The sequence below is a fragment of the Phaeoacremonium minimum genome (genome assembly GCF_000392275.1).
Source record: "Phaeoacremonium minimum UCRPA7 unplaced genomic scaffold PA7_03_scaffold_44, whole genome shotgun sequence".
Classification (NCBI taxonomy): Eukaryota; Fungi; Ascomycota; class Sordariomycetes; order Togniniales; family Togniniaceae; genus Phaeoacremonium; species Phaeoacremonium minimum.
Genome location: NW_006920951.1, coordinates 467,858 through 493,071, shown reverse-complemented (window position 1 = coordinate 493,071; position 25,214 = coordinate 467,858). Strand labels below are relative to the sequence as shown.

Below are 25,214 nucleotides of genomic sequence, written 5' to 3'. Positions count from 1 at the left end.
GATGGAAGACTCCCAGATGAACGAGGATATTGCGCTGGAGACTCCTGCCTCGGACGTCTTCATCCCGCCCTCAGTCAACCAAAAGGCCCTCCTCTCAGGGGACTCATACACACATTTCTCACAAATACCACCTGGTCTCCTCCCCTCAACAAGTCAGGATGGTTCTGTATCAGAGGGTCTGGCATGCTGTCTCGGCGTTGATGAGGCCGGGCGCGGCCCTGTCCTCGGCCCCATGGTCTACGGCATCTTCTTCCTGCCGCTGGAGCTCTCGGATTCATTACTACGGACCGAGCACCACTTCGACGACTCCAAGGTCCTCACGGCCGCCGTGCGCTCCTCGCTGATGGAGACGCTCTGTACAACCGATACCTCGCTGTTCAACTCGTGCGGCTGGGCCGTGTCTGCACTCTCGGCGCGGGATATTGGCGCCAACATGATGCGCCCGGCCACGTACAACCTCAACGCACAGGCCATGGATACCACGATCGAGCTGATCAAGGGCGTCTTCGCCAGGGGCGTCAATGTCCGTGAGATCTACGTCGACACCATCGGCAGCCCCATCGTCTACCAGAAGAAGCTAGAGCGCGTCTTCCCGGCCATCAAGATCACCGTCGCCAAGAAGGCCGACAGTCTGTACCCCTGTGTCAGCGCGGCGAGTGTGTGCGCCAAGGTCACGAGAGACGCTGCCCTGGAAGTGCTGTATGCGGCCCGCGCCGGAGAGGGCGATGGGGCCACCGAGGAGGACGGCTGGGGCTCAGGCTACCCGTCTGACGCGAGGTGCGTCACCTGGCTGAAGAGGAACATGCATCCCGTCTTCGGCTGGGGCCCGGAATGTCGCTTCAGCTGGGGTACCGCAAAGGATATGATGGACTCGAAAGGGGGTGTCAAGGTGGAATGGCCCGTGGACGAGGACGCCGACACAAGCAAGTTAACAGATTTCTTCTCAGCAGGAAATGACCAAGAGAAGGACGCAGATGGGCTCGGTTCATGGTTCGGCACGCCTGTGGGATTGGAAGCATTTTAAGGTCCGGATATTGGGTATGGAGTTGGGGTTGTCATTATTTGATTAAGGCTTTGGACTGTGCAGTTTGATGAGTAAACCAATGCTCCTGCAATGAATCGACAAGAACCTCCGCCAAGCACCGACCAAACCATGGTTTCCTCATTGCTATATACCTAGTCGTGATCAGATGTCGTCGTCCTCATCTACAGTATTCTCCCTTCTCTTCCCCCGGCTATCCAAAGTCTCCATGCTGATAGCGTCGCTGTCTCGTGCGGGCATGGCCAATACCTGGCGGCCAGTCTCAGAATTCTCCAAAAATTCTCGGAGACGCTGCTTGCCAATCTCTACAGCCTGCTGGGCCGCGGCATTGGTCATTTGCATCATAGGCCCTAGGAGGTTGAGATTATACGACACGTAGGTGCCTCCGGCAAGCAGTATGATCAAGAGAAAGAGGAAAGGGTTGCGCAAGACTAGGACTCTGTTAGTGACGTTACCACTTCAATGAAAAACAAGCATGGCTTACCCATCCAAATTTCGTTCCACCCAAGCACTAGGAGCAACGCATAGAAGTAAAGGGGGACCTGCGTAATTCCTCCAATCGCGCTACGCTTGGCTTCAACGTAAACACCATCTGCAGTCTTCTTGAAGCGGATGACAAGGTCTTGACGCTTGCTCTCGCTCAACACAGTCGTCTCCTCTTCCAGGCTCTTGCCTTCCTCCTCATCAACGCCGCCAATCGGGGTCATATCCTCTTCATCACCCGGCTCGGCGGCACTGGGCTGAGTTCCAACAAATGCAGGGAGATCAGGAGGGCCATAGGTTTCAGACAACCTGAATCTAGACAACAGAGGAATGAGCGTAAGTGTCGACTCTCTTGCTTTTGTGTAGATGCCCTCGATATCATCGCTGGGCCGCCAGATCCTGGGAACACCAGCCTCGTCATATCGGAACTTATCCTCGAAATTCTCACGAAGCTTCAGCAGGATATTACCTTCCATGACTTCCTCTTCGATCTTCTCCCTGAGGGCAATCCAGCTCTTGCGTCGTAGTCTCCACAAGCCAACTTCCACTTCTTCCTCACTAGCCTCCAGGCTCTTAGCTCTGTCAGCGAAGCGGTCTTGAGCTTCCTTGGCAATGGAGATAAAGACGTTCCAGATACGGTCCCACAGATCCTTTTCTGAAGGTGGCTTTTCACCGTCTTCCGGTGCGCCGTTTCCAGCACGACCGGATCCAAGCTTGTTGAACTCGAGACCGATGGCCTCTCCAAGTCTGGACCTGACCCAACGGTCGACTCTGGTCGCTAAGCGACGCAGCTCTTCTTTACGTAGTCTGGAGCCAACTTCATCAAGCTCTTTGCCGAAGAGCAGATACTGTGGCTTAAAGTTTGTCCATGAAAGCCCTTCGATGGCAAGGCTTTGCGCCTCTTTCTTGTAGATCTCCATGGTCTTCTTCTTCTGCTTTTCAACAATCTCGGCGAACTCGTAGTGTCCACCAGCCTTTTGGCCCGCCTTGACCGCAGCTGTGACTGCCTCGGTGAAGGCAGCGACACCTGCCTTGTGAGCAGCAGACAGTTGTCCCTGGTACAGAGCCTTGAGTTGGGAGTCGATCTTTTCCTCCAGCTCCACGCGCTTTCGCTTATAGACGCCCTTGTGGTATCTGCTAGCTTGCGTTTCGAAGGCCTTGATGCATTTCTCGCGGGCTTCCTTGCCGATCGATCCCAAGTCAGGCAGCACAGTCGGTTTACCCAGCCGTACAGCTTCGGCTTGTTGTTCTTCCAGCGGCTTGACCTTCTCGTCGAAGCCCACAAGCACCTCTCTTGCAATCTCATCGCACCGGAACTGGGCGAGAAGCTCTTGCTGGGTGGGCAAATCTAGATCTTTGTTGTTCACAATCTGGTCCCAGATGCCCTCCGCGTAAACCGAAAAGCCATCTGCAGGTATCCTACGGTGGTACTCAGCAAGGAACACACCACCTTCGAACTCTTGATCCTTGGTGGAGCGGTGACCTGTACCAAAGCGGCCTCGGAGCTTGTCAACACCAGCGATGAACTTGTCGGGTTGAAGAATCTTGTGGGGAAGAGCTGCGAAGGCGAAGTCAAAGTAATCGTCAATCTTGGAATTCTCGAGGCCCTGTGGTTTCGAAATGGAAGTCCAGATTTTTGTGAGATCTTGTGTTAGCGTGTTTCGTAGATTAGCAAGAGGTGTTGTGCCCAAGTGATCACGAATGACGAAGAACAAGAGCGATCTGGGGTTCGACCTGATGTATCAAATGATTAGAGCTCCGAAATTCGATCAAAGGGGGCTGATGACGACTCACTGTTTGTCTTTGAGGAACAGCTGCAGATTGACCTCAAACACGGTCTTGAGCAAACCCATGTTTGCGCCTTGATACAGTCCGACTTGATGCTCCCAGATATTGACAATGAGGACTTCACTTGTAGCCAGCGCAAAGAGAGCGCTCTTGCGCTCGAAATCCTGATCTTCACCTCTTTCACGGCCGTCCGTACCCTCGACGTCCATGACGAGAATGTTCTCTGCTATCTTGCCCTCGGAGCCCTCGGACAACTCTTTCTTGTTCTTTGACATCCATATTCCTTTCGTAGTCTGCCGCCTTTCCGTCTCCGACATGACGCTGAACTCGGTGCCGAACAGATGGTTGAGGAGGGTTGACTTTCCTGTCGACTGAGAGCCGAAGACGGAAATGAGGTGATAGTTGAAGCCAGCTTCGGCAACATGCGTCTCATGGAGGTATTCGTTCACGTTTTTGCTACGAGAAGGGCGCGTAAGTATGTGTTGGCCGTACATCTACACGTATATCAATTGGGGCGGAGGGGCAAACTCACTTGAACTGCTTGTCCTCATCGATAACCTGAATGCCATGCTCGTAGTGCTCGGCGCCGCCCGGCGCATCGCCGACGGCAGCAAAATGGCCGTTCATGGTCGCGAAGGCCGAAGCAAATCAAAATCAAAATCAAAATTCCCGCTTTCTTAGGTATATAAGTGTGTGGCCATGATCTGGTAGGGTGTATCGTGTAGGAAGAGTGGACTTGACGTATTCAACAATCTTTTGGGGAAATTGGCGGCGAGTTGTGACATCGACCCTGGTCACTTTCCAGTACACCTGGCAGGGATGTGGCGGAGGTACAGTTTGGCCGAAAGGGTGTAAGTGCCTCCCGGATTGGCTGCGCTACTTGACATGTGCTACTGGAGAAGCAGCCAAAAACCTTACACATGCATCTGCTCAGCGTCACAAGGACGCAATGCGCCGCGAATCAACACGCACAATATCAGTGCCTACACCAAACTCCGTGCGAAAGTGCTGAAGAGTCATTACATGACACGCGATGTATACGGGTGACTCCTTGACATGTATCAATCAACTCATCTAGCCTGACTTTCAACACACTTCACCTTCCTGAAGCTACCAACGGGCCTTCCCGTCCCTTGTAGAATTACCCAGATACCTACCAACCCCCCGCATGAGTTTGGACCTCAACTTGGGCATTTATGAATTCTGAGTTCCATAAACAGCATCATGTCAGATCAAGCAAGGCTCATGAAGCATAAACGTGTAGAGCAACGTTGTTTAATATGCCTTTTTACAGAGAGTTCAGCCATATTTCCTGATGAGCTTCTTCATGATAGACATTGCTCCGCTACGATAGCCTCCACCAAACAAAGCAAAATGATTCAGATGATGATAACTATTATATATATTAGCAACAATAGGTCCTCACAGCACGCAAGAATATACTCACAGCTCGTACAACGCAACTCGATCCTCCCACTCCTCCTTCGGCTCAGCCTTAGGAACGAGTTTCTCATATTCGCTCCAGAAGCTCCCGCCATAGCCCCCGAACATTTTCATGATGCCCAACTCATACTCCGAGTGACCGTAGACACAAGACGGGTCGAACACGACCTCTTCCGCACCGCCCTTGCCGGCAATCTGGCCCCGGCCATGATTCCCGGACCACAAATCTCCGTGTATCACAACTGGCTTGATGCCCTTGACATGGTCGTCTCCAATCAGACGTGGCACCACCACGCTCGCGACCTTCTCAACCTCCTTCTCCAGCTCGCTGTCTTTGCCGTTGGAGCGAACAGCCGCGCGTAAAATGCTCCGCAGCCTATTCTCAGCGTAGAAATCTGCCCAGCTCTCCTTCCATGAGTTGTCCTGGGGTGTGGCGCCGCAGCATGTCGAAACCGGGAACCCGAACATGGGCTTGTCGTAGCCCGCCGGTACAGGCGCCGGCGTGGTGTGCAGCTTGGCGAGTTTCGCGGCGAGCGACTGCCCCGTGCCCCCCGGTGCAGAGGAGCCCAAGTCCAAGAAATCAGTAGCAAGGAAGTATTTGCCGGGTGAAGATTTCATCTCGCCATGTGCATGAGACGCCGGGCAGAAATTGGGCACGGCATTGTGAATGGCATTTAGGGAGGCATGTTCACCTGGAGTATCCATCAGCAAACAAGCACAATCAGTAACTCCCTTGTGTCATATCTTCTTGTGTTGCTAACCTGTGAACATGAGTTCTGCGTCCTTCCCGGTGCCTGTCTTGACGAAATAGTTCTTCACCTCACCATCCACTGTACTTGACAGTTTGAAGGTAGAGGCGAAGCCGGAGCCGCCGTGAGTGGCTATCTTTGTGATGCTTGGGTCCAAGCCCAGAGCGTCTAGAATAGCAGAATCTACATTCGGCGCCATTCTTCAAAATTTTGAAAAGTCTCCTTTCTGGTGAGGATCGAAGTTCTGCACTATGTATGTAATGTGAGAGCTCACGTTGTCAATGGGTTTGAGGGCTGTTACGAGAGCACACCACTGTGACGTCAGCGTTGCTGTATACCCTCTCGCACAGAGGAATTCGCATCATCCTCTTATAAAGTATTATAGAACTTGGTGCATAATTTCGCCAAGCCCGCACGAGATAGAGCTGTATCGCTGTTAAGTCTTCGGAAACCTTTTATTTTCATTTTTTTAATGTCCTGGGATTTAAAGAAATGAATGCAATGATTGAGAGAGCTCCATAGAAGCACTGAGGGACAGCCCCTACCAGCTAGCGGCTCCTCTGCAAGAGTACCTGTGGAACTGCATGATATAAGTCGAATTCGGTCTTTTTGGGTACAACTTATGTTCTGCATGTTCGCTCCATCGCCACAGACTTACATGGGATTCTTCAGTCTGCCTCAAGTCCCTCGGTGCATCCGGCACGTGCCAGAAATGGCTAGATAGTCTCCGGCAGCCTCGCATGGCTGAACAGAGAACAACACACTCACCTGCATTCTCACTACTAATGGGCTTCTTTTTCGCCCGTCCAAACACATTATCTCTTTAGCAAAGCTCATTCAAGGCCACTTTTAAACATGAGCGGCTTAGAGGTTCTGGCCGCGGTACAGACAGTCATTGCATTGAGCAGTCGGATATACAGTTTCTTCAGCCCCGTCAATGATGCCCCAGGTGAAGTGCGTCAAATGTGCACACAGCTGCAACTCCTTCAAAAGCTATTTTCAGAGGTTGGCCGATCAAGCTCCAACCTGGCCAACGCCTCGCGCCTGAGCCTCGATATCATCTTTGTCTGTTTGACCGGATGTGAGTCTGAGTTCAACACATTATGGCTGGCTGTCGAGCCTCTCCGCACTGACCGGGGTCTTGTTTGGAAGGAGACATTGAAGAAGGCTGCTTCGAGCGTGAGGTGGATCCTTAAGACTGAAGAGTTTGAGAAGCTCACGGGGAACCTCGAGAGCACGAAGCAGACCTTGGCTCTCGCCATGTTGGTCGCTGGGATGTGAGTACTGCCAAGGGTAAATAGCGGCGAGGATGTACTGACAACCGGTATCGATCAGGAAAGTCGACACTGCGGTCCTTGAGGAACTGGCGGTCATTGGGACCAAAGTCGAGGAGAATGGGCGCCAGCTCGAATCTCACCTCGAAGACGTTCATGCCAAGATTTCGTCCCAGCTCGAACAGTTCGAGTACAGATTCTTGCAAAAGGTGGATGTTCTTTCTAGGAAAGCAGCCGAGAGTCACTCGCAAAGTGACCTCCGAATCACTGAGCTCTTTGGTAGCATTAATTCAGACGGGCAATCTCAAACTGATAGTTTATTGACTACTCATCCGTCTGGTAGCCGTGAAGGCTCGGCAGTGTTCAACGTTGGACCAACGAACACAGCAGCTCCGGTGAGCCCACGATCAGACATGTACGGGGAAATACCATTAGTCACGCCTTACAGGATATTGAGCAAGATACCACAGTCTTAGCTTGGTCTCAGAATGCCAAGAAAGCATTGCGTCTATTAGTCAAGGAGAGGGGGAAGGTTGACGACCCAGGCCGTGATTCATTTAAACTGCCGGATGATCTAAAACTCGCCCTACAGGAAACATCGATCGACCTGGTGGAAAGGTATCAGCAACGAACGATGATTCAGGTAACTCTGCACGCCTTTATTTCAGTCGACGCTGGATATCAACTTGTGGTCTGGGAGGCAGCGCAATCAATATATCAGGTGAGTTGATATTAAATAAGTGTCAAAAGGGAGTAAACTAATTATCTTCAAGCTTAAACGACATTTTTCATGTTATGGCATGGTTTTGGAAGCATTAATTGAGCTGCAAGATATCTTCGATGCTTGCAGTCGAGAGTATGAGGTCTACCCTGAACCTACAGTCAAGAATAGAATCATTCAACTCTACAAAGATAGCGTTGAAGGCATGACAGCTATCATCATATCCCTACCTACAACGAAAATAACAGAGCAAGATCTGCGAAATATCATGAATAAAGCCAGGCGGTCTTCCGAGATGGTAATGAAAGAGGTCGAACATCTTCACAGAAGGGAGCTACGGCAGGCTCATTTCCGACTTCGCGAAGTCGACAGGAAGCAGGATCAAGTCCTTCGAGCATTAGAGGAGCAGCAGAAGATTATGATCTCTATGCAGGAGGAGACCAAGGCTCTGTTTCTCATCAGTAGCCAGCAGAAAGTCTTGCAGCTCGTACAGCAGCTGCTCGCCAGATTTCCTTCGCCAGATTCTATGGGTATTCCTACCAATGCGGGTACACCAGCTACAGCTTAGTACAAACTAAGATATGAATTTGAGGCTCTGAAAAGAATACTCGATGCGAGGAGTTAAAGATCACGATAAGGAACTCAATCTAGACGGCTGGGTTGCACAGTTTACACAAATGCACATTTTAAGAAATCCGAAGCATTATTTGATTGATATCTAACTCATCTCTTCTAATTGCAGCGTTCAGAAAGAAGTCCAACCAATTCCCAAGCAGGACCCAACATGGAGTACATCCAGACGATAATCCGGAGCCGGCGGCTGAAGTTCCACAATAAGACAGACAGACGATATTTTGAGTCTATAATAGGTCATTGCAGTGACCATTGCTTGTTTTGTTTTCTCTTGTGAAATAGCTAAAAAAGCTTCTGCTAAACAACGTGATGTCGAGACCTTGTAGATCTGAAGCATAGGGCTGGCATCGCATCTGTTCCGTCCAAAAACCACTGCGTCCATTGTAATTCCCCACTTCTAAAGGAGGGCCCTGCAGGCGCACCTGACGGGGGGACACCAGATCCCCCCCGGGGCCTTAGGTAACTCGGGTAGGTGATGTAGCGTGTGTAAGTCACGCCAAAAAGAGAACACCACATACAACCATCGTAACCAGCCAGGTTAAACCAATCTACCAACCAACGAACCATTGAATTTAACGCCAATCAATGCAACCGGGCCACAGTGCAGCAAAAGTAGTTGCTGCACCGTGGGCGGAGGATGGAATGATTCAGGAATCGCTTGAGAAATGTTCCTCCAAAAGTGCATACACATACACACACACACACAACCGTAGTTTTTGACTCGAGCCCTCTTCCCTTCTGCCAAGGCTCTCGTCGGGTATATCTCGCAACGCTTCGGATTGCACAACAAAAGGATGCAAGTCGCTCAATTGGCCTTCGCCAGTGCTCCTCGCCGTCTCGTCCAGTCGATGGGAACAGCCACGCCGGATCTCCTTCCTGTTTCTCCGCCTCAGGCCCGCGCCGAGCGCTGTGCCCAGCGCGTGCCAAGGTGGAGGTGGTGTGTACCCGCACCCCGTGTCCAAGTGTGTGTAAGTGGTACCTAAGGTCCAACGACGCTTACACGCAAGCGTATGCGCGCGCACGAGGAAGGTAGGCACAGTCGAACAACACATGGACAGACAGGTCTAGATCTTGTCGTCCAGGAAGGAGTTCCCATCGTCGCTGCTCCTCAGCGTCTCGGCGGTCGACTGGAACGACATGGTCCCTCGCAGCGGCACCATGTCGCTGGCGAAGCTCTCGGTGCTCGGTCGGCGCGTCAGCTTGCTGGCAAGCGTCGTCTTCTTCTTGCTGGGCTTGGGAGAAGAAGACGGCGTCGACTTCTCGCTGAGGGTCGATGCCAGAGACGACGTCGACGAGGCCGGGCTGTCGAATTGCTTCTGCTGCTGCTGCTGCTTCTTCTTGCGCCAGGAGTTCATCGCTTTGGTCCCATGTGGAAGTCCTTCCCAACAGGCGCTGCAGGGACACATGGGGGCCCGAGAACTCCCGGCCGTGGTCCGCACGGTGGTGGAGTCTTCCGCGCCGTAGTACGAAACCCGAAAGCCGAGAACCATTGTGAAAACAAAAAGACGGTTATTTTTTTTTATGATGATGTTTATTTGTTCCGGTGTGAAGAGTGTTTGATGAGTTGGTATCAGACAGGTAAACAGGTAGGTGGATAGGTAAGTAGGATAGTCTTTAGGAGTATAAGGGAAAGGCGAACTTTGGTACTGGGAACAGTACGGTGAGGTATGGTTCACTACTAAGGGGGAGACAAGTAATAGTGAGTCGTTTGAGTATAACAGCGAAGTTCGGTTCGTGTGAGGGATCGATCTTCGGGCTGGTTGGACCTCAGGCAAAGTCGCAAAGGACTAGGGCAAAGAACTAAGGGAAAGGAAAATGACTTGAAGGGCTCCTTTCAAACGGTTTGTTTCCAAGGCCGGGGGCCGGCCGTGATTATATACTACTGAGACGTTTGGGATGGATGGCCTCGTTAGCCGTGGGATAACCGTCTTAGAGGATTTCGGAGGCGTTTGGCACTTGCATCGCTCGGCATGCCGCCCGCCCACATATTCCCACTCCCCGACACGCCCCCGACCCAAGCTCAAGGGGGTTTTCTACTAGCCTAGCCTAGCCTGGCTGTCTGTCTATTTGTCTATCTGCTTGTACCGAAGCTACCTTCCAGGTTGTCCCCAATCTGGGCTACAGTCTACTAGAATTGGTACCCGCGGGAAGCACCAGCTGCAGCTGGCTGGATGGTCTAAGGTACATCTACACCGTGCAGGTGGGTGGTGTGCACAGCCAAGCGCGGAGGCTAAGTGCAATCCCTTATCTGCTGTTAACCGCACCCGCTTATCATTTTCCATCCACCTAGGTACGTACGAAGATAGGTAGGTATGAAGTAGTCATCCTCCCAATCCCGTAGGACGTCCCGACTAAACAGGCGTGGTTTGTCGTAGAATAATCCGACTTGATTATGTCGATATGGAATCAAGCCTCGTCTGCAGGCCAGTCACCGGCGGGCGCAGCCACAATCTCTTCGAGATCGACAAAGCTGTGGTCAGCTCTTATGACGGTAGCTAAGGTGAGGTAAAGGTGCTGTAGCTGAGGTGTCACCCTACCGAGCCTGCCTGCCACATGCATGCAAAAAGCTTAGGAGAGCCGGACCCCACCATCACCTGCCGCCGCCGTCGCCGCACAATTACACGACCTTGCATCCAACAACGGATTCCAGCCTCAGCAATGTCTCCCAAACCGGCCTGCAAGTGCGCATCCTCCCAGACCGCCCTATCGCGAAAAAAGAAAAGTCAAGTAGCTTCAATTCTTCACGATCCACCACATTCGCCCCCTTTCGCAGCCAGTCGTCACCGCTGCCCAGTCATACAAGCCTCTTCCCGGATCAAGCCGGAGGGGCCACTGAGCACTGACACCGGCGACCCGCAGCGGCGCGTCGGGTCCGGTGTGGGTTTTTGCTTGTCTGTCTTCCTCAGGGACCAGCCTTCCGGTTGGACGAGCTGGCTGATTGGGGGCTCAATGGGCTCCATCCAGGGCGACACAAGGACGCAAAGGACGAAGGAAACAGACACAAGTACCGGTGACACCCGGGTAGCATGCCTCGACGATTATCTAAATCATCTAAAAAGGGGGCCCAGAGGGCGAAATTCACTGAAAAGTATCGTGATTACCCACAAATTTCGGACGTGGGAGGCGTCGCGGCTACCTTAGTCTGCTGGCAGGGCCCTCCGTAGATAACTCGGCGTACGCTCGGCGAGTTGCCGTAGCTGCCACGCGCCTATGTCGTCTACTTGTATAACCGCTTATGAGCTCTCTCATAAGTCACATTTTGGGTAAACTGACCTTTGCGAGTAGTCCTCCTACCCAGCTGTTCCCAGCTTGGATGCAACCGGATGGATGAGGCATACGATGCGCAGTGGTGCGCGCGTATGAGGTCAGCGACACGTACCGGTCTGCCATAGGGATTCCATCGACTCGAATAAGCCGGCCAGACCTAGCGCTCCCTCTGGAACGAAAGCTATCGTCCCTATGAGCAGCAGCAAATGATCTAGCTACTTTACAGACCCGGCACTCACTCACCTGGCTTATTCCCGCCGGCATCTGCCCTTGTGCCCTTGATCGACCTTCAGCATGCAGTCTCGTGATGCTTCACAAACAAGTCCATTGCAGTGACACGCCGATTACTGAACCACAATTATCGATTCGCCCCCTCGACGAACAGCCATGTCAGCAGTACAGAGTCTTCGAGGCTGGCTATGCCGCTCTCAGAGTTGGTTTAGATGGTATTCGGAATTAAGGGCTCCGAGTAGTTCGAGCAGTGACGAGTTGCGTAAAACTGGACACTAGCCTGAGCCTTGTCTGTGGAGCCTCATCAAGCTCCATTGCTACGCTCCTTATCCGTCGAAGATACGATATTACCCGAAGGCTTCAACCACGTCATATCGGGATTGATAAGTCGTGGCTGATCCAAAGCTTGCAGCTTCGACCAGTCAGATATCTCTCCTATATGTCAGGCGGACAAGATTTGTCCTTGGACAAATGCCCAGAGGACCACAAGGATGCTTCTCAAGTGTAAGCACCATGAGCAGACGGAGAGGTTTTCTCCACGCATTAGAAGTCTAAATGATGAATCGATGTTGATTGATATGCATTGACGACAATCTGTTGTCGAGCTCTATTCCACAGTCCACATATTTGCACATATCATTGATGATGAAAAACCGCCCGCCAGGAAATAATACAGAACAGGAACCCCGTCTAAGTCATTTCCTAAATACCCAGAGTGAACTCAACACCAACGTCGATGTCACGGGCTCGAGGGAGTGTTAGCGTCGTTCGATCCAAGGGGGGGAATGATTATCCGGCAAGGATGTTGGTTTAGGCCTTCCACTTACCCATCTTCACGACCTTGGAGAGTTGCACGGCCTTCTCCGCGGCGCTCTGGAGGTCGTCAATCGAGAAAATCTTCATGCCGGAGTCGTTGATCAGAGCGTGGGCCTGCTCCATGTTGGTGCCTTGCAGACGAGCAATGATAGGAATCTTGAGGTTCAAGGTCTTGGCAGTGTTAATGAGACCGTGAGCGATGGCGTCGCAGCGGACGATGCCGCCGAAGATGTTGACAAAGATGGCAGTAACCTTAGGGTCGCTGGTGATGAGCTCGAAAGCCTCCTTGATGGCGGCCGGGGTGGCACCACCACCAACGTCCAGGAAGTTAGCAGGCTGACCACCGTTCAGCTTGATGATGTCCATGGTGGCCATGGCGAGACCAGCGCCGTTGACCAGGCATCCAATATCACCGTCCAGCTTGATGAAGTTCAGGCCGGACTGGGCGGCACGAACCTCCTCCGGATCCTCCTGGGTGGTGTCGCGCTGTGCAAAGATCTCCTTCTGGCGGTAGTCGGCGTTGTCATCGAAGCCAAACTTAGCATCCATGCACATCACCTTGTGATCGGAGGTCTCAGAAAGAGGGTTGATCTCGATCTGTGTAGCATCCTTCTCGAGGAAGATCTTGTAGAGCTTCTGAATAGTGTCCTTAGCATCCTCAATGCACTGCTCGCTGAAGCCCAGCTTTGTAGCGATATCCCGTGCCACCTCATCAGTAACACCAGTGTTGATATCAATGTAGGTAGTCAGGATAGCTTCGGGGTTCTCTTTGGCGACGGTCTCGATGTCGACACCTCCTTGGGACGAGGCCACGATAACGGGGCTCTGGGAGGCACGGTCCATGAGAACGGCCAGGTAAAATTCGCGGCGGGCAAACTTGCGCTCGCAGATGTAGACTGAGTTGCAGAGACGGCCGGCAGCACCGGTCTGCTTGGTGACTAGCTTGTGGCCAATCATCTGCTCGGCGAACATCTTCGCCTCAGTCGGTGAGTAGATGACGCGAACACCACCCTTCAAGCCGTTGTCGAATGTTCCCTTTCCTCGACCACCAGCCAGAACCTGAGCCTTGATAACCATATCGTCGTTGCCAATCTGCTTCGCGACGGACTCAGCCTCGGCGGCTGTCTTCGCGTTGAAGCCCTTGGGGACTTGGATGCCATACTGATAAGCAAAATGTCAGCGTATGTGTTATCTAAAGTTCGACGTGTTTGCTATGTACCTGGCGCAGGAGGTCGGCGGATAGATACTCGTGAATGCTCAGAGCTCGTCGTTGTTGCGCGATGCCGGGAAGTCTGACGGATGGCGACACCTGTGATCTCATGCGTCAGTTTCAAAAGCCAAATACTTTTTCAAGCTCGCAGCTCCTTTTCACGGGACAGCGCAGAGCCAGGACATACCTTCGGTGCAGCAAAGGCCGAGGCCAGAGCTCGGCTGCGACCGAGCTTGAACATGATGAGGACCAATAAATTGACTGGAAATGGAAATGGAAAAAGGACAGACTCGAAGGAAATCGATGGAGGAGGTCCAACGTCGATGCGGCTGCTCTTTGCTTGAGGGTGTGGCTCGTTACTACGAGAAATGACGCCCCTGGTGCATAAATCCAATGTTCCGTTTTTAGCGGGATTTCCCGGACCAATTAAGCCATCTCTCGGTAAGATGAAGCTCCTGAAGCTCACCTGGTCCGTGCACCGCATGTCTTGACTTTGATGCCTCGAAAGGCTCACCGAAAATGCTAGGTGAGGTCAGATGCTTAATTCTACCTTCGCATCAAATGCACTGGATGTATATATTAAGATGCTTCTAATTGGCCCATCTCAAAACTGTATCTAACGCGCTGGCTTGTATATTTCATCTCAAACGAGACGAGTGCCCTGTTCACAAAATTCTCTCCATCAGTATGTCAACTGAGCTGCCAAGTTGGAGGCAAAACGACTTCCAACCCTCGAGAATAGCCATACCTTCCAACATTCTTTCGGGCCACCGGCATTTCAAGCATAGCTAGCAAAAATACTCATTACCTTAAGGTAGTAAATATGGTAATAATCAGCCCAAGCAAGCGTCGATTGCCCTATTAAAGAGAGTATTGACCTGTGAACAACCTTCGTGTCAATTGGAGACCATTTTCAGCATATGGACTTACATATGATGCTGCTCTAAGTCAGCCCTTCCTTGGTCACGCTTTAGTCTCTATTTCTAAACTGCATTTGCTACTTTTAACGGCAAGGACTGCTGCTATCAAACAAGCATCGGTGTGTCATCCAGTGGGCGTGGTACAGATGGAGCATCAGGCAGATGGTCAACATCCTCATCTATCTAAGCCATGCTAGCTCAGGGTCAAGAGAACTCGTTTCTTACAAGGAAGAATATACCGCGGCTCTACCAGTGCTTCCAACATGTGGCGGACGTCTAACTTTGGGCCGTTGCGTCTATCACCCAGGCACCAAGCGGGGCCCGGCCTTGGCGTAGGCGTTGCACAGACTTGTTGAGTCAACTTGCACCTGCGGGGTTGGGACTGGAATTGTTGACGGTCTTGGTTGAAATAGAGAGAGGTACTGCTGTAGCACTCGCATTCACTGATTCCATCTCCTCGTTTTCGGGTTCCTCCCCCTCGACTATCTCCGCGTCATCCGTTAGTTTAGATGTGCCAATGCTACCCCACACATTCGGCTGTTGGCTGTCAGGTCGATGATCCCACGTTTGGTAGGATAAGGCGCCACCAAGTCGACGACTGATCAGCGCAGGGAATAACCCAGGCAGCGTTCTTTGCATGTCTCTCTTGAGGGCTCATACCTCCGCAATTCCCCTCAGCGGTAAACAAGCTCACCAAGTATCTTATTGGCCAGAGATGTTCAACAAATAGGGCAATCCACTCTAACCTGCAGGTGTGAAGGAGGGTGTGGCATAGTCTGCCGCGGCCCTTGTTCCTATTTGCATGTGCGTTGTATTCATATGACATCGGGCAGCTACTTCAACCTCTAAATGCTTCCTGGCTGGGGATCTAATTGTATGTCTCTTGAGGTCATATCTGGCAACTTCACCATCTATATGCAGCCAGACCACGACTTCTTCATTCAAATTTGAAGGACTAAATGTCAGACTCCAGACCAACCAACAAGGATAACCACAATGTTTAGTGCATTACTTGAATTACCACCGTCTCATGTGTTGGTTTTCGTTGTCGGCTCCCTTGTCTTATTCTACGGAAGTCGTCGAGTATGGAAGGACTATAAGATCCGAAAGGTTGGTGGAGTGAGAGCTCCAGTGCTTGCCACAAATCCCCTCACCGGTACGTGGAATCTTGTATATTGGCTACAACAGCACAGGAGGATGCTACCTGGCAGCCTTCTTCTCTGATCACGATCTTTGTCACCAACGGGATAAACGTTTTTGCCAGAATATGTATATATCTAAGTTGGGGTCTTCTCGAAATCGCCTATCCTACGTGATACAACGCAGACGTGGTCGTTCGGTCATCCTTTGCACATGGGTGCTAATTTGATATAGGACTGCGTTTCTTCATCGATGCTGGATATAAACAGATGAACAACAGGCTGCTTGACTACTACAATGGCGTCTTCAGATGGGCAACACCGGAATGTCCCAATTGTGTCGAGATTGCCTTCAATGGCAATGTACGCTTCATCTTGAGCAGAGATCCGGAACATGTCAAGACGGTTCTCACATCGAAATTCACAGACTTCGGAAAAGGCCAGCAGTTCCACCAGACTTGGAGTCCCTTCTTGGGAGATAGCATCTTCACAACTGATGGTCATCTCTGGCAGGACAGCCGAAGCCTGATCAGGCCCATGTTCATCAAGGAGAAAGTCCGAGACCTAGAAATCTTCGACAAGTGGACACAGGTGCTTATTTCAAAGCTACCATCGTCAGGAGGAACTGTCGACATCTCGGATTTGTTCTACCGCATGACTCTTGACGTGACTACTGACTTCCTTCTCGGAGAAAGTGTCAACAGCTTGGAGAAGTATGTCTTGTCAAACGCTTGATCGAGATGCCTCACTGACTTGATGTTCAGTCCAAAGCATGAATTTGCGGTTGCTTTTACAGAAGTGCAGAGGATACAGATGATGCTTACCATTCTTTCGTAAGTAATTTGAAAAGAAATACCTTTATGTCATACAAGATATTGATGTATACCTTTAGTCCTTTCAAGGCTCTCGTTCCGACTCACAAGTATTACCGAGGAATCAAAGTCCTCGAGCGCTTCATCACGCCGTTCATCCATCACACTTTGACGTTTCCTCCGGAGGAACTAGAGAAGCTCTCAAAGTCGGACAAGAACTTTACCTTTCTTCATAATATCGCACGATATTCTCGAAACCCGAAAGTCATACGGGATCAGCTCATGGCTATTCTCATTGCTGGCCGAGACACTACAGCCGCCACTCTTTCATGGACCATCTACGAGCTATCGCACTACCCAGCCGTCTATGCCAAGCTGCGCAACGAGATTTTATCGACTGTTGGGGAATCCGGCTCTCCAACGTACGAAGACCTCAAGAACATGACATATCTCACCCACACATTGAACGAGGCACTGCGGCTATACCCAGCAGTTCCTTACAACCTCAGAGCGGCTCTTGAGAACACAACGCTTCCCGGACAACCAGGACAGCCCGACATCGCCGTGTTGAAGAACGATGTGGTAGTATACAGCGCCCTGTCCATGCAGCGCAGACCAGATCTATACCCACCCGTCTCAGAGAAGTTCGCCGATGCAGCCATCTTCAGCCCTGAGCGCTGGGATCACTGGACGCCGAAGCCTTGGCAGTACGTGCCTTTCAATGGAGGCCCACGCAGTAAGCAAATTTTAGCGTTGATTACTAGTATCACGTCATGTTCAGACAGTTGAAGACAACCATGTCCAACTTTGCCCAGTTAACCCTGAGACATCTGCACCGTGGCCTTTCCCTGCTCTTTCATGGTTCTACAAGGGAATTACTGACTGCAAGTCTTACAGTCTGTGTCGGGCAGAACTTCGCAATGACTGAAATGGCTTTCTGCTGTGAGAAGCCCCATTCCTCTATATCAAACTCATTCAGACTAACAAAAATCCTACTATTCAGTGGTGCGTCTTTTGCAGAAGTATGACAGGCTTGAGTATCGAGGCGATTGGCATGCGCAATTTCACAAAGCTGAGATTGTGGGAGCTCCTGGACATGGTGTTCCCGTTGCTCTTTTCGAGGCGCAAAACGGTGATATTGCTTGAGTCTCTTTATGGGTTGAGATCGTTACGGTGTACCCCCTAATGATTCGTAGTTTTTCTCTTTATTAGAGGTAATCAACACTTAAAAACTGGATTTTCGCCCACATCACGACTAGATACTACATGTACTATCTACGTTGGAATGATTAATAGTCTTGATAGCTACATAGTCGAGTGGGAGTAAATATATCTTGAAAAGGTTGTGAATATGAATATATGTGCGAAGCTGGTAGTGGTTTCTTGACATTGGAGGTGTTGGGGGAAGGCAATACCTCCGATAAGATTAGAGCTCCATTAGAAACCTCCATATTTTTTCTCAGACGCTTGCGACAACCACCTTCTCGCCTCCAACCACATCATTCGCATCGAGGACACAATCGAGCCGGCCCCAGCTCCTCACCTCCCAGAAATGCTCCGCACATAAGCAAATGGGCATCGCGCCAACATGCCTCCCAACCAAGGAACCACAGGCGGCGGCGGCGCGCAAGCCAAGCTCCCCAGCACGAGCGACTTCAACCAGGTCTTCAACCGCATCAACCTCAGCCTCGCCAAGCACAGCAGCTTCCTGCAGAACATCCGCGCCCGCCACCCTCCTCCTCCACAAACCGCGCCCTCAGCTAAGCCCGCACCATCCACCACTGGCGCGGGCTTCTCCTCTCTTGCGGGGAAGTCCTCTTCGTCAGCATCAGCCAGGACAGCGAGCCAGCCCTCAAACATCCACCGCAAATCCAGAGCTGACCTCGACGCCGAGGAGGCCCAGTTCGCCGAGCACTCCGCCGACGTTGCGGCCGCCGCGCTCGGCAGCAACGCGGGCATTGGCTACGTGCCAGAGCGCAAGGCGACCGAGCGCGCCGCCGAGGATCGCGACCTGCGGGGCCGGCTGCTGGGGAAGCGGGCGCGCGAGCAGCGCGAGGAGGCGGCGGCGGCCAAGAACAAGAAACGGCAACGCGGGCGGGGCGGAGCGGAGAGCAGCGATGACGACGAGGAGGTCGGGCGGAGTGGGCTTGGGCGGTCGAAGAAGAAGAAGGCTGCTGCACCACCGGCGACGATGAGCGAGTCCGAACCAATACAGCAGGATATTGACCTTATGGATCAGCCGCAGCTGAGAGGAAGTCCAGCAGTGAGAGATGGCACAGGTTCGGAGCTCGAAGTCGCGGCTATAGCTGTCGTAGATAGACTTGAAGCTGGCCATCCTAGCGACGCGCGAGGCTCTCCTGTAGCGGATGAGCCGAGCCACCACTCTGGGCAAGGCTCAAAGAAGAAACGGAAGAGAAACAAGAAGGCGAAAAGAAAGGGTACAAGTTCTGAACAGTCTACCCGGGGTTCGAGCGCCTAGACTACACATGAGAGGGATATCAAGCAGATCGGACTCGGAAGCGGTGAAAGATGACCAAATTGTCATTAATAAAGGCACAGAGCTTGACAGGAATGCCCCTTCCCAAGTCCAGCATCGAAGCAGCTAGGATATACACTAGTAGCTTGTCCAAGACCGGCCCAGACTATAGTGGTACTATCTGTTTCAACCTAACACCATACAATACAAGATTACCGAAAGATCCTTCCTTGAAGATGCTATGGCAACATCTTCCGCGCCCACTTGTGCCAGCCAACCTGACAGCACATGAGTGACTAAACCCCGCCGGTACAATAAATACAGGGCCAACGGGGATCAGCCTCCTCGCGGCCGTAAGCTCTGTAAAAAGGACATTGCCTCCGCATCCGAGTCGGATGGCCAAGACGCCTAGGACATGATCTTGACCTAAATGGCTTTTGAAATCCAATCCGTCAAGCCTCCCAAACCTACTCATGACGTTGCGTCAACACGAGGAGATAACAATTAGGTGTAATTCGTCATATGCATATCGAGAATCATGAAAATCGGCCGTGACACATTTGCCTCACAATAGGCTTCAACGAGAGGAACTCAGATCCTATCTATTGAATTGCGATTGAAAGAGCTCGAAGCTGGTCTTGCTAGTCAAGAGACGAGCGGTTTCGCAAATCAAGGATAATCGTAGCGGGAATCGCTTAACCTAGTCGTTTGCGTTTTCGATCATCGTCTCCTCTTGGATCGTCCTCCTCTTCTTCTCTTTCAGCTGTATCGGTTGGATTCAAGATGTGAGCCATGCTGCCTCGGCGGGTGGGGGGCGCTGAATTATCTCTGACAGATAGATTCTTGTTATCTGCCCTGTTAGCAGAATTCCACGACCAACTGCTCAGGCTTTCAAGCCCGCCACCGTTCGCAAAAGGGGGTGGCGGTGGAGGAGATGCTGGTCGTGAGTGGGGTTGAGAAGCGGTCTGTAATGAATATTGAGACAACGAGTTTCGGATTCGCTGGTCTTCAGGGTCAACTCGATTCGGTGAAGACGGCCACTGGCTTGATGGTGGTCCAGAAGCGAATGGTGATGGATTAGGCTGCCAGCCATGTGCCCTGATGTCAGCCGATGTATGTCGTCGTGCTAAGCTACCCGGAGGTGGTTCGACTGCTGACAGAGGATGAGGGCCAGGATGCGGTCCAACCGGTGGTGGCGGCGGTTGTGGTCTTAGCGAAGAGGGTGAGGACTGGGTCGTGGTGCTTGCGCCAATAGATCCGTAAGGACGACGGGGACTGATGGACAAATTCGACGGAACCGGTGGACGATAGAAATTATTCGGTCTGTTCTGGGGAACAGCTAAGCTGGATCGCCGCGCATCATCCTGAGCCAACTGCCGTGGAGACACAGGAGCATTGTCTAAATGGGCAAAATATTGGCCTCTGCTAGAATATGGAGCTTCAGGTGGTTCATCGAGTCCACGGATAATGTCAGCTTGCCGTTGAATCTCTCCTTGCAAAGCCACAACTAAAATGTCATTAGCCTATATTTCACGAACCATGGTGAGAATGTCGAAGCGTACCGTCCCTATGTATAGGATTATCGGGGTTCGGGACAAGGGAAATTACGGTTCTCGAAAGTTCTTGATTGAAATGAAGAAGTCGGGTAACCGTGTCGAGAAGGGCTTGCTGCTTGATGTACATGAGGTGAGTATTCTCGTCGCTACGCGCAACCCTATTGCTAAGTTCATAAACTATGTGCTCAATGCTAGCGAGCCTTGGGTCTCCAGTGTCTTGGATTGGTTGCATTGGCTCAGCTGGTGTTCCCGGCTGGGCTGGAATGGGCTTTTGATTATTGTATTCCCGGTTGACAAGAGCATGGCGTGAGGCTCGTCGTTTGATCTCACGCAGGCCGATCAGGTCGCCTCTCTTGAAGTTGCCATTTCCATGCTTGAACTCCCACATTGTCTGCTCTGGGCTGCCATTGTGAAAGACGTCGCTTACTTGGCTATTGTCAGTACATGCTACTGAGAGTGCAGGGTTATCACAACGCACCTTTGTGGAAGCCATACATATTGAGCTGCCGAACAAACGATGAGATGTTGGTGTGTTTGAAATATTGACTGAGCAAATTGTTAGGGTTCTGTAAGAGCGGCGTTAGGCATCTTGAGTACTCACGCAAGTACTTTAGAGAAGTCTGCTGATGGAGCCATAACGAAGCTCTCTTGTGAATTTGACCATGATATGAGATGCTGAATACTAGGATCCTCCAACATGCTAATTGAGGTCAGCGCGAGATCTGGATCACTCATTGGAGCGCCGTCTTACTTGTAAAGCTTGTGGATGAAAGCAGTTTGAACAATCTTGGGCTGGTGGACTGCAGCGGCTGCGGCTGCTGGCGCTGGCATCGTCATGGATCCCGTGTTTCCTTGCGCCTCGTTCTTCGGGGCGCCGGTGTTCTCAAAATCCCTTCCACCATTGGTCTCTTCCGTAGGACTTTTGGTCGCAGAAGCCGGCGCAGATGAGTTGGTTGGTGTTGCGATGTCCATGGGGTCGCCGGGGGACGGGGCAGACATTTGGATGGTCGGCGTGAGGATGGGAACAGTTCGTGCACTCATTGGTTCCTCTGAGGTCTCCGCCAGAGGAGTTCTCTGGGGGCTGTCAATGGCAGTCGCCATTTGCACTGGGACGGGTAAGACAGTCAGCATTGGGCCAGATGCTGGATGGCAGCTGTTTCGCAACGCAGATACAGATAGATAGACTCAGATCTTGCTGGGTCCGGTGGGCTCTGCGCGGGTAGAAACCAGGGATCTATGGGGAATGAGGCGTAACACACTGCATAGCTTCTTGGATGGTGCGGGTAGAGGTCCGTTGGTCAAGCCTAGGCGGCGGCGAAGAGCGTTGGATCTCTTTGTTCGCAAAGATGTCGTCCCTGCTGCTTCCCGACTGCTCGGACATGGACCCGCTCAAGCCGTTCCCTTTGTGACAGACTCCACCTCGCAGTTGCTGCTGGCCGCGCCTGCTGAGTTGGCGTGCGGGAGCAGAGCAATTCGCGTAGAGAAGGATGCGGCGTTGTAGTTAGGTCGGCGCCGGGTGGCAATCGTGGACGCGAAATATGGCTTCTCGCAGCCGGTCGAGTCGGTGCTGCAACGGATTGATATGTGGAGATCGAAGAGTAAGGACAGAATGGGGGAGATGGAGTGTGGTTGCGGGTTGAGTTAAGTTGCAAGACCGAGTGGATGGTGTACTCCTTGCACAGGTGAAGGTAGCAATGGATCTGTGGCGCCGGGGGTGAATCTACCTATGTACGCTATAAGAGGCCACAGCTGGCTAGTGTACCCTGTAGATAGATGGCAAGACGGCTAGGTTCAGGGAGGGGGCGTGCGGCAGGCAATTGGGCGCGGGCGCAACCTAACAGAGAAGCTGGGGGCCGGGCCAGCTGGTCTCTCAAGTTTCTAGGCAGGTCTGGATGTACCTGTCGCCTGCAGTACAACAAGATCCCGTACAGTACAAGGGTAACAATGGTTGTCCTGCGTGAGCCTCTTACCCAAGCAATAAATGAGGTGAAGTATGCAATGGGCGAGAGAAATGGGGTTGTATCCTTTGCACCGCAGGACAGTCTCCTTGTCTCTAGAATCAGATTTAGTGGATCTGGCCCTTGTCTGATATCGGGATGCCGTGATTTCCTCCCATGTATCTATCTTGCATGGAGGCCAGGTAGGGTACGTGATTAGGTGGTGGGGGGAACCTTGGAAGGGGGGCGCGTGCTGAGTCCTGGGTGTTTCTGCTACTGTACTGTCCTGTACATAAGATACAGTACGACGTCGTAAGGGCACCTGTGTGTGGGAATGTCGCCTGGAAGTTAGGTCAAGCAAGATAGGGAGGTAGTAGGATTGAGTAGCGAATGTAAGTGCTACAGGAGATAGCAGGTGTGTGTAAGAACCCTTGCTGCACGGCGCTGAAAAGAGGGGAGAAGAGGTCGGCGATAGCTGGGGTGGGTGCCAATTGGGATGGGACGGATTGGCCGCTAACAAACGGAGTGGGTATGGGTTTCTATGTACCCAGGCGGCGCGAGATGGTCCAGGCGTCCTTCTCTGTTCGGTTGTGTTAGCTTTGCGGTGGCTTGCAAGATCGACTGACTTCTGGAAACGTGGCGGAGAAGCTGTCAGTGGCTGAGGTCGGAATGCCAATGCCAATGTTAATGCCAGCGACAAATGAAATGGGGGAGACTGGTCATAAGAGAATGAAGATTGAGGAGAAGGGGTTAGCATACTATGAATCTACTCCCAGTATCTGTCTTTGGTCCCTTTGAAACGTAATTGCACGTCTGCGTCCAGCAAGCACACACTCGCCCGAACCAGGTGGTTAAGTCAGTAAGTGCCCATGTAAGGTGCTTGGGTAGGCCCAGTCGAGACAAGGGGCACAATGGCAACACAGCGTATGCAACTTGCAACAACAGAGGGTGCTGAAAGCCCTCTAGCGTAATGCACCAGCTCGTGCTTGGAAATGCGGATTTCTGTTTGAATCAGGCAAGGTACCTGGTCGAGCTGATCCAGGGAGGCCAATGGACCACCGGAATCTCCAATCGAGGTTTGGACGAGCCAGTAGAAAGTGGACCCAACACCCAGAGGTCCGAGTGGAAGAGGGAGAGGGGCGCTGAGACGGGGCAAATCAGACGGGAGCCTCCTCGCGCGGCGGCGGAACCGCCAAACGATCCAGGGCTGCAAGACTTCTGGCTGGCTGACCGATCGGGTCCTGCTGGGCAAAAGGAGTCGAGACGACCGACCGACTGACCGACCGACTGACCGAGTGACCGAGGAGCAATACGGAGAGGAGGTAGCTAGAGGAATGTCCCGTATTGAGCCGGGTTTGCGATGCGATGCGAGGAAGAGGGCCTGCTTAGGGTGATAATCTGCCCTAGTTGTAGTGGGAACACCAGAGGCAATGGAGCCCCGGCGAAGTAATGCCGTAGATTAACCAGACCTGGCTGGCTGGCTGTCTGGTCTGTGGGGTGACGTGATTTGCAGCTGGTCAGGTAAATAAGTAAGGTGTGCACTTGAGAGGTAAGGGATGAGATATTATTGCTAAGATAATGTAAAAGCAGGGTAAGACGACTACCAGACGACGAGAACACGAGATATGACTTCAGGTCGGGCAGGTCAGATCTTCAGGTCGGTAGGTGCTGTGAGTAAGATGAAGAGCTGCCGGTTGGTGTCAAGCAAGTCCTTGTTTGCAGCTTTGGTTGGTTGAAGCTGAAAGGTGAAGAGCTTTAAGGTAGGATGCGAGACCAGGGGATCCTTTCTGGAGATGCAGCGGTCCAGTGAAGCCAAGCTAATGTATGGTTGAAATGAACAAGTGAGGGAGTCGAGTGAGGGAGTGGGACAGCTCAATCAAATACGATAATCGTGATGTATGGAAAAGGAGGACTGTTGGGAAAACAGGTCTGAGCAAGTCGTTCGAGCTCCTTCTTCACTCGTTTGGACTGATGTCGCGGACTGGGCATGAGGCGGGCAGGCACGTCCAGAGCTCCTTCCTTCCTGCTTGCCAAAGCTGTTCAGGTTCAATATAATACCAGCTATACCTCAGAAGAGATCTGACACGAAACGGCAAATCAACTTCGACAGCGACGACAACGACGACGGCACTTAGAGACTAAAGTAGGTACTGTAAGACAAGACAGCTCTGCGGCAGGCGCAACCGGACTTGTGACTTAATTATGTTGCAAAACCCAACCAAGGAAGTCGGTGATCAGTCGTCGGAACGTGACCCCTGACTTCGAAATAAGTGTGTGCTCACTGCTTGCCGTGTGGCCCAGCCATGTCCATGTGTTCCATCCGTGTGTTCCATGTGTCTGTCTATCTGCCTGCCTGCCTGTCGAATGCAGCCGATCGAGAAAGTGAGAGAGAGAGTCTCGAGAGTGTGTATAGTGTCTGTCGATATGGATGTGCCATATCCCTACCCTTCTCAAGCCTCCTACCTTGCTTGAGTCTAGATTGAATGCGTGCCAGACGTTCTGGAAGTGCGCCATGTCTCTACTTTTTCGGCGGGCAAACCCTGCACAAGTACCATCGCTGCCTTCGATACAGCGTTGTACTTTGTCTTGCATTCCTTTTGTTTCCCGCGTGGAGGGACGGGCATATTTAGTGAATCGCACCTCGTGGCTCATGCATCGACACCGCCATGGCGCTCTCCATTGACGCTCTCCCCGTACGGATGGGATTTCTGCTGGAC

General features: G+C 52.0%; 8 protein-coding genes across 8 annotated transcripts; 3 read left to right on the top strand and 5 right to left on the bottom strand.

Annotated features, from left to right (window-relative positions):
• Position 1: 1 nt before the first annotated feature.
• On the top strand, positions 2-1,024 carry UCRPA7_912 (putative ribonuclease h2 subunit a protein; the record flags this gene model as incomplete). Its single annotated transcript, XM_007913502.1, has 1 exon — positions 2-1,024. One exon carries the CDS (start codon positions 2-4, stop codon positions 1,022-1,024), a length of 1,023 nt encoding a protein of 340 aa, XP_007911693.1.
• Positions 1,025-1,186: 162 nt separating this feature from the next.
• UCRPA7_911 (putative root hair defective 3 gtp-binding protein) lies at positions 1,187-3,940 on the bottom strand (the record flags this gene model as incomplete). The annotated part of the gene is made up of 4 exons (XM_007913501.1): positions 1,187-1,473; positions 1,527-3,259; positions 3,320-3,769; positions 3,846-3,940. The coding sequence occupies 4 exons, from the start codon at positions 3,938-3,940 to the stop codon at positions 1,187-1,189; spliced, it is 2,565 nt and encodes an 854-aa protein (XP_007911692.1).
• An 816-nt stretch (positions 3,941-4,756) lies between these two features.
• Positions 4,757-5,704, bottom strand: UCRPA7_910 (putative fructosamine kinase protein; the record flags this gene model as incomplete). The annotated part of the gene is made up of 2 exons (XM_007913500.1): positions 4,757-5,448; positions 5,518-5,704. 2 exons carry the CDS (start codon positions 5,702-5,704, stop codon positions 4,757-4,759), a joined length of 879 nt encoding a protein of 292 aa, XP_007911691.1.
• Positions 5,705-9,197: 3,493 nt separating this feature from the next.
• On the bottom strand, positions 9,198-9,488 carry UCRPA7_909 (hypothetical protein; the record flags this gene model as incomplete). The annotated part of the gene is made up of 1 exon (XM_007913499.1): positions 9,198-9,488. The coding sequence occupies one exon, from the start codon at positions 9,486-9,488 to the stop codon at positions 9,198-9,200; it is 291 nt and encodes a 96-aa protein (XP_007911690.1).
• A 2,845-nt stretch (positions 9,489-12,333) lies between these two features.
• On the bottom strand, positions 12,334-13,898 carry UCRPA7_908 (putative succinyl- ligase beta-chain protein; the record flags this gene model as incomplete). The annotated part of the gene is made up of 4 exons (XM_007913498.1): positions 12,334-12,377; positions 12,459-13,608; positions 13,667-13,756; positions 13,845-13,898. 4 exons carry the CDS (start codon positions 13,896-13,898, stop codon positions 12,334-12,336), a joined length of 1,338 nt encoding a protein of 445 aa, XP_007911689.1.
• Positions 13,899-15,573: 1,675 nt separating this feature from the next.
• On the top strand, positions 15,574-17,855 carry UCRPA7_907 (putative cytochrome p450 alkane hydroxylase protein; the record flags this gene model as incomplete). The annotated part of the gene is made up of 5 exons (XM_007913497.1): positions 15,574-15,733; positions 15,952-16,429; positions 16,481-16,549; positions 16,609-17,235; positions 17,834-17,855. 5 exons carry the CDS (start codon positions 15,574-15,576, stop codon positions 17,853-17,855), a joined length of 1,356 nt encoding a protein of 451 aa, XP_007911688.1.
• Positions 17,856-18,116: 261 nt separating this feature from the next.
• UCRPA7_906 (hypothetical protein) lies at positions 18,117-19,007 on the top strand (the record flags this gene model as incomplete). Its single annotated transcript, XM_007913496.1, has 1 exon — positions 18,117-19,007. One exon carries the CDS (start codon positions 18,117-18,119, stop codon positions 19,005-19,007), a length of 891 nt encoding a protein of 296 aa, XP_007911687.1.
• Positions 19,008-20,403: 1,396 nt separating this feature from the next.
• Positions 20,404-21,601, bottom strand: UCRPA7_905 (putative flocculation suppression protein; the record flags this gene model as incomplete). Its single annotated transcript, XM_007913495.1, has 5 exons — positions 20,404-20,511; positions 20,567-20,571; positions 21,039-21,106; positions 21,162-21,260; positions 21,312-21,601. The coding sequence occupies 5 exons, from the start codon at positions 21,599-21,601 to the stop codon at positions 20,404-20,406; spliced, it is 570 nt and encodes a 189-aa protein (XP_007911686.1).
• Between the last annotated feature and the right edge of the window lie 3,613 nt (positions 21,602-25,214).